This window comes from Vicia villosa, linkage group LG1, assembly GCF_029867415.1.
Source record: "Vicia villosa cultivar HV-30 ecotype Madison, WI linkage group LG1, Vvil1.0, whole genome shotgun sequence".
Lineage (NCBI taxonomy): Eukaryota > Viridiplantae > Streptophyta > Magnoliopsida > Fabales > Fabaceae > Vicia > Vicia villosa.
In genome coordinates, this window is record NC_081180.1 from 204,572,588 (window position 1) to 204,583,271 (window position 10,684).

Sequence of the window (10,684 nt, forward strand, 5' to 3'; positions counted from 1 at the left end):
GTTAAAGAATCACCCCTCTAAAGTTAGAAAATTTAACTTTTGGTCCCTCCTGTTAAAACTGTCGATAATTCAGTCGCTATATTGTAAAAATTATCGCTAAGTAAGCTTGTAAAAACTATCGCGATGGTTTCTTATGTTTTATTTTAATCGTGATACTTTGTATTCAAATTGTTTCTTTTTTATTTAATTAGGCAACTACGGTTGGTTTGCATAGTAACCTTGAACTGGAACTTTCTATTTCCCACATAATAAGTATTACAAAAGATGTTTAAGACAAATTACACTTAACTTGTTACACAAGAAAAATAAGAAAAGTAAAACGCCTTTTTGACGCCATCAAATGAACAACACAATATACCACCTTATTTGTGGCTTCACAAAACCCTCTTTAGATTTGTGCTAAGTGATTGATATCAAAAGGGTAAGCATCAGAAGCAGATTGAGCATTGTAAGCTCTTTTACCAATAACTGTGTATCCGGCTTCTGTTGGATGAAATGCATCCCAAAATAAGAACGCGTTTCTATCTCTACATGCAGGTTGTAGGGGCAGACATGTAATTTGACCATTGTTCCTTCCTACACCACAACATCCAGCATTTGTAACTCGGAAGCCATAGGCTGATGGGTTGCTTATGATGTCTCCAAAGATACCATAAACATTTACATAGATGAATCTTGCATCAGGAAATTGGTTGTTAAATTGATCAACAAGAGATTTCAATCCATTGTTGAATAATTGATTTGCAGAATTGATTCTAGCTACACATGTTCTACCATCAGGGCTGTTTTGAGCCAATTCACTTGGACTGCAACCTATTTGACCAACTCCAAATAATGCCATTTTCCTTGCCCCATAGTTATATAGAATCTGAATCACAAAAAATATAAATTTAGCTTTTAATTTTTGACATTTTTTTATAACAAATAATTACTACACAATGAAAAAGGTAAACAAGGGACTAACCCTGAGTTGTTGAGCATATGCTTGAAGAAGAACATTAGCATACTGTTGTGGTGTGAATTGTCTACTGCTAGAATAGGTTAGAGGCATGAAATAGTTGTTAAGGTAATCATTACTTCCCAATCCAATTGTATAAATGCATTTGCTTAGATAATTTTTAGTAGTATTCTCATCTCCAAAATTATTTACTAACTGAGACACTGTCCTTTGGTAATTTAGCACTTGACCTCTAAAACTAATTCTTTGTCCCTACAAAGTACAAACATAAATAATGTTAGAAAAATGAAGAAAAAAAGGTTACATTAATTAGAAGCAAAAATAAAAAAGAAAAATGAGGTACCAATTGTTGTCCAGTTTCCTCTCTAATTCCAGCAGCTGCGGAAGCATAATTGACTCCTCTAAGTATGTCTCGACCTCTAGCTGATGCATACGAAGATATGTAACCGTTGAATCCCAATTGCTCAGCTGTTAGACAAGAGTTAAACAAGATAGACAATTATTTACTTGCATGCATATAGAACTAACTATATATTAAAGAATAAAAAAGCAGAATCTCACCAATTACATCAACAGAAGTTTTGCCATTAGAAAATCTTCCAGTTGGTCCGCCAGGAAAGTCAATTCCATAAGGAGCATAATTAGCTTTTGCTATAGAAGTGAGTTGGTTGTTGTTACCATTATCAACCAAAGAGTCTCCGAATATAAAATAGCATGGTACTTGTTGTGCATTTCCAATACCAATACTCAAAACTAACACCACTAATACTATCCCTATATTCATTATAGAAAGGTTCTTATGTGCCATTGAAGCAAGAAAATGGGCAAGTAATTTTTATGGCAAAAGGAGTGTGAGAGTAAGAATGAGAGAGATGGAATTGGATGATGAAATTGTGAAATGAGCAAAGCTATATATGTACTGATCCAAGTGGAAGAGACATGGACCAAAATAGTAAAGGCTTTAACGATATTTTGGTAGGAAATTAGCAAGCATTAAATTTACGCGTAAATAGTGTGAAAATGAATGAAAAGGCTGCCGTTAGATATTGTGGTGCATGATCATCTGGTACATATTATTTCGATACAATTTTCTCTAAACTCTGTACCACGGTGAGAGTGAATTTTACACGCACTCTAACAATGATGTCAATAATTCTAAATGTAACATCTATAATTGACATACTTAGACACCCTCTTCTTAATTACAAACACACGCTTTTACCTTTATTATAAATACACTATTACAAATAATATATTTGGTGTCACCTACATGAAATTTTACTTAAGTATGTAGGATTCTTAACTCCTACAATTTCATAATTTATTTAAAACTAAAATGACTCATATCATTTTTTTAAGGGTTGAATGCAATTCACCCCTACCATTAGGGCGTGTTTCAGATTTGTCCCCCTGAACTTTTTTTTTAAGAAGACACCCTTATAAAAGTGTAAAGCCAGTTTCACCACACCCTTTTACTACTAATGCTTACTGGGCTTTGACTGATTGGCTGACGTGGCAAAATTGAACCAAAATTGAAAAGGGATTAGGGTTGTGTTACGTGAGATAGCTTCACGTTCTCCTTCTTCCCTTCCTCTGTGTGAACTCAACGGCGGCCGGAGCAATCACGAATGCCCGGCGATGGCAACTCTCAACGGTGCGGCAATCCAACTCTCGCTCTCTCTCGCGAACGCACATCTCTCTCGATCTCATCATCTCCCATGTTGCGATTCTCTGTCGGAGCTTCTTCAATATCGACGGTGATGAAGAGAAATCCAGATAAAGCTTCAAGAACCGGTAAGCTTCGATTCCGTTTTTCTTCCTCTCCCTCCGCGATTTAACGTTTGCGATAGGTTGTTGTTGTTTGTAGATGAAGGTCTGATGCTGCTTGCAATGTTGTTGTTGTTCGCAGTGAAGAATGATGAGGAGGATCGTTGATGAACGAATGAAGCGGTTATGGCGGTGATTGATGTTGATGAATTTGTGAGGAGGAAGTTACGCAGGAGAACGGTTCAGAGAGAGCAGAGAGAAGTTTCTTTGAGCGTTTTCTGATTGGTGAAGAAAATGAGAAGAGGAAGATGAAGCTCTGTTGAAGATTTTCTAGAAATTGGATAGGAGATTGAAGATTCGTTTCTGGTTTTTATTTGCATATTCTTGATGAGTGAAAATTGTTGGAGAGTGAATTGATGAAGATTTTTGAGAGTGTGAAGATTGGTTATGAAGATTGGTTAAGAAGATAACACAGTCAGCAATTATTCCTTTGCCACGTCAGCCAATCAGTCAAAGCCCAGTAAGCATTAGTAGTAAAAGGGTGTGGTGAAACTGGCTTTACACTTTTATAAGGGTGTCTTCTTAAAAAAAAAGGTTCAGGGGGGCAAATCTGAAAGACGCCCTAATGGTAGGGGGTGAATTGCATTTAACCCTTTTTTAATTACAATATAAATCATATATTCTCTTGGTGTTCCTGCCAACTGAGAGCAAATGTTGCTCAGGGTCCTAGTTTCGATTTTTAATTTCTAATATTTTATATTTTATCTATAACAAAATGACGCTATTGATTTATTTAATTAAAATAGAACACGGTTACCTCGATATTTAGTGCCAACTGATATATAAAGATAAAGTCTAAGAAATATTTTATTCTAACATCAGAATGTTAACTCTCATTCACTTTTGCATTTTTCATGAATATTATTAACAATAGAAGAATCATGTAGCAAGACGCATGCAAACGATCCAATCACATAACTCACTGTTAGTGTGTGTTTACCATGTTACCATGCATTCTCATGCATTGGATTAGATACCCTTCAATTATGTTTTAGTTAGTTACATATGTGTTGTTATATAACTGTAGATTGTAACTAACTTCACCAATCAATGAATCAAGTTCTTCTTCTTCTCTCTTTCTATTTATAGCTTTCATGTGTTGATTCTTCTCCTTCAATGGAGATTGTTACCTTCTATGATGGTATCAGAGCAGGTTAATCATCTTCTGTTTCCGCTGCATTTGATTCTGAAGCTTATGCTTCGATAATTGATTCGTTTGTTTCGTGTTGATCCTTCTCCTTCAATGGAGATTGTTACCTTCTTTGATGGTATCAGAGCAGGTTAATCCTCTTATGTTTCTGCTGCATTTGATAATGAAGTTTACGCTTCGATCATTGATTCATTTGTTTCATGTTGATCGTTTGATTTGTATCGATCAACATTTTTTCCATTGATTCTTGATTCATCATACCGTTTCTTCTCGTTCTTGATTTGTTGCGATGGTTGGGAGAAGGAATAACAACAATCAAATACAGGATCAACTTGATCCATACTACATTCATCCATCTGAAAATCCTGCAACTGTTTGCGTTACCCCAACGTTGTCTGGAGAAAAATATCATGCATAGTCGATGAAGATGAGAAGAGTGTTGGCCATGAAGAACAAATTTTAGTTAGTTGATGGAAAAATTGAAGTACCTGATTGCAACGATCTCAATTACGTTGCATGGAAGATATGCAACAATCTTGTTCAAACGTGGATCATTAATTCAATAACACCATCCATAGCTCAAAGCGTGGTGTTCATTGAAAATGTTGTGGATGTATGGAACGATCTCAAGGATCAGTTTATGAGAGGGGACAAGATCTGTGTTGCACAACTATATCAAGAGATTTCAAACCTAAAGCAAGGAAGCAAGAAAATCTATGATTAATTCACAGAGTTGAGGAGCTTATGGGAGGAGCTTGATCAATATAGGCCAAGGCCAAATTGTACATGTCCTGTGACTTGTGCATGCCTTGCCATGAGGAACAGCAGAAGCTTTAGAGCTGAAGATCGTATAATTCAGTTCTTGATTGGCTTGAATGAAGAGTTCCATGGAGTTGTTTTCCAAGTGCTACTTATGGATCCTTTACGTCAAATCAATAAGGTATTATCCATGGTGCTTCAGCAAGAAAGGAAAATTTGGGGAGCTGGAAATGTTTTGTCTGGGAGTAATACCACTGAGGATGGAACTGGGATGGTGAATGTTGTTGATAGCACTAAGCAATTTGGAAGAGGTATAGGAAATAATGGATATGGCAGAGGAGGAAACAGTGGAAATGGAAATGGCAGAGGTAGAGGGAATTTCAAAGTTTGTACACACTGTGGTAAAAACGGGCATATTATGGACAATTGCTACAAAAATCATGGTTATCCCCCTAATCCAGGTAGAGGATATTCAGCACAAGTCAATCAAGTTGAAGAAAATGTGGCAGCTAGATCTTCCAATGATGAAGAAAACATGACCTTGACAAAGGAGCAATACAACAATCTGATGATGCTGCTCGAGAAACATACCTCTTCAGCATCAGTGAACATGGAAAAGGGAGGTAAACCTTATATTGCTAGTTTTAATATTAGTAGTGGTGTTAAATGGATATTAGACATAGGTGCTACACACCATATATGCAATAATTTAGACTGCTTTTTAAAGCATGATAAGATTGATCCTATTGTGGTGAATTTGCCAAATGGAGATTCTATAACTACTTCTATATGTGGAGATGTTAGAATATTCAAAGACTTTGTCATTTATGGTGTGATATATCTGCCAAGGTTTGAAGTGAATTTGATTTCAGTTTCAAAGTTATGTAAAGAGCAAGATTGCAATCTTGTTTTTAAAACTAATAGGGGCATTATACAGGCAAGGAAGAATTTGAAGAGGATTGGTTCAGCTAGTGAACTGGATGGACTGTATTACTTGAGTCTAAAGAAAGACATATCTCCAACCACTAGTAATACAGGTTTTGTATCAAGCACATTTACAAGTGAGAGGCATGAAGAAACTGCTCATGCTGTCCTTTGGCATTTAAGATTAGGGCATCTATCACATGATAGGATGCAATGTATTAGCACTAAGTACAGTTACATTCCAGCTAGTATACATAAAGCTTGTGATGTGTGTCAACAAGCTAGACAAAAGCGATTTCTTTTTCCCAATAGCAATAATAATGCTTGTAATCCTTTTGATTTGATACACATTGACATATGGGCTCCTTTAAACGTAGTTTTTGTTCATGGTTTTAAGTATTTTCCTACTATCTTAGATGATCATAGTCGACATGTTTAGGTTGTGATGATAAAATCTAAGATATAGGTTGGTGAAAAGATAATAGAGTTTGTCAACATGGTTGAAACTCAATTCAGCAAAAGGATCAAAGTCATTCGTAGTGACAATGGCACTGAATTGTTAATGCCAAAATTTCATGCTTCGAAGGGCATTTTACATCAAAGAAGCTGTGTGTATACACCCCAACAAAATGGTAGAGTTGAAAGGCGCTATCAACACATACTCAACATCAGTCGTTCCCTCATGTTTCATTCAAACTTGCCAAAGCAGATCTGGTCCTATGCTGTGACTCATGCAGTGTATTTGATGAATAGAATTCCTACAAAACTACTAAGCAACAAATCCTCTTTTGAAGTCATGTATGGCACTTTTCCTGATTTAAGTTCCTTGAAGGTGTTTGGTTGCTTAGGTTATGCTTCTACACTTCCCACAAATAGACACAAGTTTGACTCAAGAGCTAGAAAATGTTCTTTCTTGGGATACAAGCAAGGTATGAAAGGTTTCATACTCTTAGATATTTCCACCCATGACATATTTGTGTCCAGGAATGTTAAATTTTTTATATGACATTTCCCTTTTCTGAAGCATTTGACACAAATATCCACACAGAAATCTATATAGACCATTCCAAAAAACAACAATGCTGAAAAAGAGTCTGTTTCCACTCATTTGTTTCCCAACACTGAAGTTTCACATGAATCAGGTGATGAATCCATCTCTGACATTGATCCTTCAGGTGTTGAATCTGTGTCAAATCCTGTTTCCACTTCTAGTGCCTTGCCCGATATTCCCTCTTCCTCCATTCCTTGTGACACATCTAATCCCACTTCTCTTGAACCAACTAGAAAATCCAGTAGAATATCACAAACTCCTCTCCATCTCAAAGATTACATTTGTGAATCTAACTCTGTGTCTTGTCAATACCCTATTGAAAAATGTATGTCTCTTTCCAAAATCTCATGTAGCCATGAAGCATACATTTTGTCACTCTCATCTGAAAGTGAACCAAGAAACTATCTGGCTGCTTCTAAAGATTCTCGATGGGTCCAAGCAATGCAATCTGAAATAGAGGCTCTTAATAATAATCAAACCTGGGATTTTGTAACACTTCCTCCTGATGCATCTACTATAGGAAGTAAATGGGTCTACAAGGTTAAAAGACATGTTGATGGCATTGTTGAGAGGTTTAAAGCTCGATTGGTTGCTCAGGGTTTCAATCAAACTGAAGGTTTGGATTATCTTAAGACTTTTCCTCCAGTTGCTAAGCTCACTACGGCTCGTGTCCTTCTGGCTTTGGCAGCCATTCATGGCTGGCATTTACATCAATTAGATGTCAATAACGCATTCTTACATGGTGATTTAAATGAATCAGTGTATATGTGTGTTCCTCAAGGAGTAATTGCTCCTAATCCTGGCCAAGTATGCAAGCTCAACAAATCCCTATATGGATTAAAGTAGCCAAGCAGACAATGGTTTGAAAAGCTGACTACATTCCTTGTGGCACAAGGTTTCAAACATGCTGCTTCTGATCACACACTTTTCATCAAGTCCAATTCTACCTCTTTCACAGCTTTATTGGTGTATGTTGATGACATCATCTTAGTTGGTACATCCCTCAATGTGTTTGAAGAATTGAAACAAGCATTGCATCGTGCATTTCGCATCAAAGACCTGGGAAAATTGAAGTTCTTTTTAGGGCTCGAGGTGGCTCGATCTTCTAAAGGCATTAAAATTTGCCAACGGAAGTATTGTCTTGAACTTCTTCAAGATGCTGGTCTCCTTGGATGCATCCATTTGTCTCCATCAAGACAAGGGCAATGCATTCTCAGATATCACTGCCTATCAAAGACTCGTTGGAAAATTAATATACCTCACCACAACTCGCCCTGACATTGCTTTTGCCACGCAACAATTAAGTCAATTCATGAGTGCTCCTACTGAAGCACACTATCGAGCTGCGTTGCGTGTCTTAAGGTACCTTAAACGATCTCCTATACGTTGTATCTTCTTATCATCTTCTTCTGCTTTACAAATTCTGGGTTTCAATGATGCTGATTGGGGTGGCTGTATTGAAACCAGACGCTAAATCTCCAGATATTGCTTTTTTATTGGTGAATCTTTAGTATCCTGGAAATCTAAGAAACAGCCTACGGTTAGTTGCTCCTCCACAGAGGCTGAATATAGAGCCTTGGCATCCGCGACACGTGAATTTCAGTGGATGTGTTTTCTTTTACATGATCTTCATCAACATCCATCTAGGCTGCCTGTCTTGTACTGCGATAATCAAAAGTGCAATTTAAATCTCCTCCAATCTGGTGTTTCATGAAAGGACAAAACACCTTGATATCGATTGTCATTTAGTTCGCGAGAAGCTTCAAGATGGTGTGATGCGTCTGCTTCATGTACGTTCGCATGATCAAGCTACTGATGTGTTTACGAAAGCTCTTGGTCCACGATCATTTTCTGCTTGTTTGGGCAAGCTTGGCTTGGTAAATATTTACCAACCTCAAGCTTGTGAGGGGGTATTAACAATAGAAGAATCACGTAGCAAGATGCATGCAAATGATCCTATCACATAGCTCACTGTTAGTGTGTGTTTACCATCTTACCATGCATCCTCATGCATTGGATTAAATACCCTTCAATTATGTTTTAGTTAGTTACATATGTGTTGTTATATAACTGTAGATTGTAACTAACTTCACCAATCAATGAATCAAGTTCTTCTTCTTCTCTTTTTCTCTTTATCACTTTCATGTGTTGATTCTTTTCCTTCAATGGAGATTGTTACCTTCTTTGAAATATTTTGCGCTCTAGCGAACAAAACACATTCTTCATTTTCTCCACTTAGTGAATAAGACACATTCTTCCATTAACTTGAAAACATCATTTTTAATTTTCTCCACTAAACGAAACTCCATCTTCCAAGTCGAACGAAATAAATAAAGGAGGAAGGAAACTCGAATAAAGAAATTTGAAACTCAAACCGATTCACTTCTTTGACTCTAACTTATCACGTTTTTTGTACTTAAAAGTTTCACCATAATTTTAAAATTAATGTTTTTCTTCCTTGTCCTTTAATATCATTTACTCAATAATTTCGCAAATCTTTTAATTTATATTTTTAATATTATCGATGAAAAATAATTTCACAAATTATGCATAATTTCTTTTTTCCTATTTAAAATTAATTATATTTTCTTTGTGTAAAATTGATAATGTACTATATCATTTGAACTCCATATTTTTCTTTTTCTTAAAATAATTTTTGTTATAATATCAAAATATAATATTTTTTATTATTTTTTCACTATCATATTATTATAGATTGACTTTTTTCAAATTAATTAATTTACAAATTATAATTAATAATTTTTTTAAAAATATGTCATTAAAATCTAAATAATTAACTAATCAACTTCTTTAAAATCACACCATTTAAATAAAACATTTTTTTTCAAGATAAATAAAGTAATTAAAAATTATATATATATATATATATATATATATATATATATATATATATATATATATATATATATATATATATATATATATATATATATATATATATATATATATATATATATATATATATATATTGAATAGGTCAACACTAGAAAAGTTGATGTGGGCCAAATTAACAATCATTTTAATATTTTGACACTTTTGAAGCATAAAGATGTTAATAAATGACCATGTGCATATTGACTGAATCAACATCATATTTATTAGGCATACAGTGCCAGTACTTATCAACGAAAAAACTAGCAACATTATCATTTCATTGCATTTTGATATGTTTTTGCAAATTTTCATTTAAATTAAGAATTTTTTATAAAGTTTTTATTTGCGGTACAAAATTGAGTATTATAATATTCATATAAAAATGTGTCACTTGGTTATTATTTATCTGTATAAACCTATGACTACATACAAATCCATTTTTTTTTATGTTTCAATAACAAATAATAAATTTCATACAATCTAGAGACTAATAATTACTTTTGAAATATTATTTTGCTAAGTTAGTGAGATATATTTTCCTTTAAACAATGTCTTGACTTTTAAGGATATTGGGTAGAAAAATGTAGTTAATATCAAGAGAGTAGTACACCTACTAAAAAGTGAGAGGCAAAACGAGTAAAAAGTCCACAGTCCATGGAGCAACTTGGCCTTGACATTCGTGTCGGTGATCAGTGTGTGTTACAACTTGAACTCGACTGCAGCACATGATCGATCATCTTAGTCAATGTAAAATGACGGTGCCATTTAGATGTGTAATATGACTTACTATTTTATTGAATAAACTTGTTTTAAGGAGAGAAATTTTAATGGAAAGTTATAAACAACCATCAACCTCATTGACTTGATAGGTCTAACCATTAATAAATATCCATTTTCTTTTTCAAATTTCTCCCTGATCTCCAAAAACTTATACTCCCTCTTTCTAATATCCTCTTTTCTATTCATATTTATTTTTAATTATTTGTTTTTTTAAAATATTAATATTTATTTATTATATTTTACTTCACTAACTATTATTAATAGAATTATTTTAATAAATATATTAATTTTATTATTAAAATTAAATAATAAATTGTTATCTTAAAAAAAACGTTTATTA

General features: G+C 34.3%; 1 protein-coding gene across 1 annotated transcript; it reads right to left on the reverse strand.

Annotated features, from left to right (window-relative positions):
* Window positions 1-214: 214 nt before the first annotated feature.
* LOC131621899 (GDSL esterase/lipase At1g29670-like) lies at window positions 215-1,853 on the reverse strand. The gene is made up of 4 exons (XM_058892963.1): window positions 1,520-1,853; window positions 1,302-1,426; window positions 965-1,210; window positions 215-868 (listed from the first exon to the last, which is right to left on the reverse strand). The coding sequence occupies exons 1-4, from the start codon at window positions 1,764-1,766 to the stop codon at window positions 389-391; spliced, it is 1,098 nt and encodes a 365-aa protein (XP_058748946.1). The 5' UTR covers window positions 1,767-1,853; the 3' UTR covers window positions 215-388.
* Window positions 1,854-10,684: the final 8,831 nt, after the last annotated feature.

What these genes read in the sequence shown, in the direction of transcription:
- LOC131621899 (XM_058892963.1), bottom strand. Translation starts at nt 1,766, where the DNA reads ATGGCACATAAGAACCTTTCTATAATGAATATAGGGATAGTATTAGTG. An exon ending in AACTTCTGTTGATGTAATTG is followed by an intron (nt 1,427 to 1,519) that starts GTGAGATTCTGC and finishes CTTGTCTAACAG; the next exon opens with CTGAGCAATTGGGATTCAAC. An exon ending in AGGAAACTGGACAACAATTG is followed by an intron (nt 1,211 to 1,301) that starts GTACCTCATTTT and finishes TGTACTTTGTAG; the next exon opens with GGACAAAGAATTAGTTTTAG.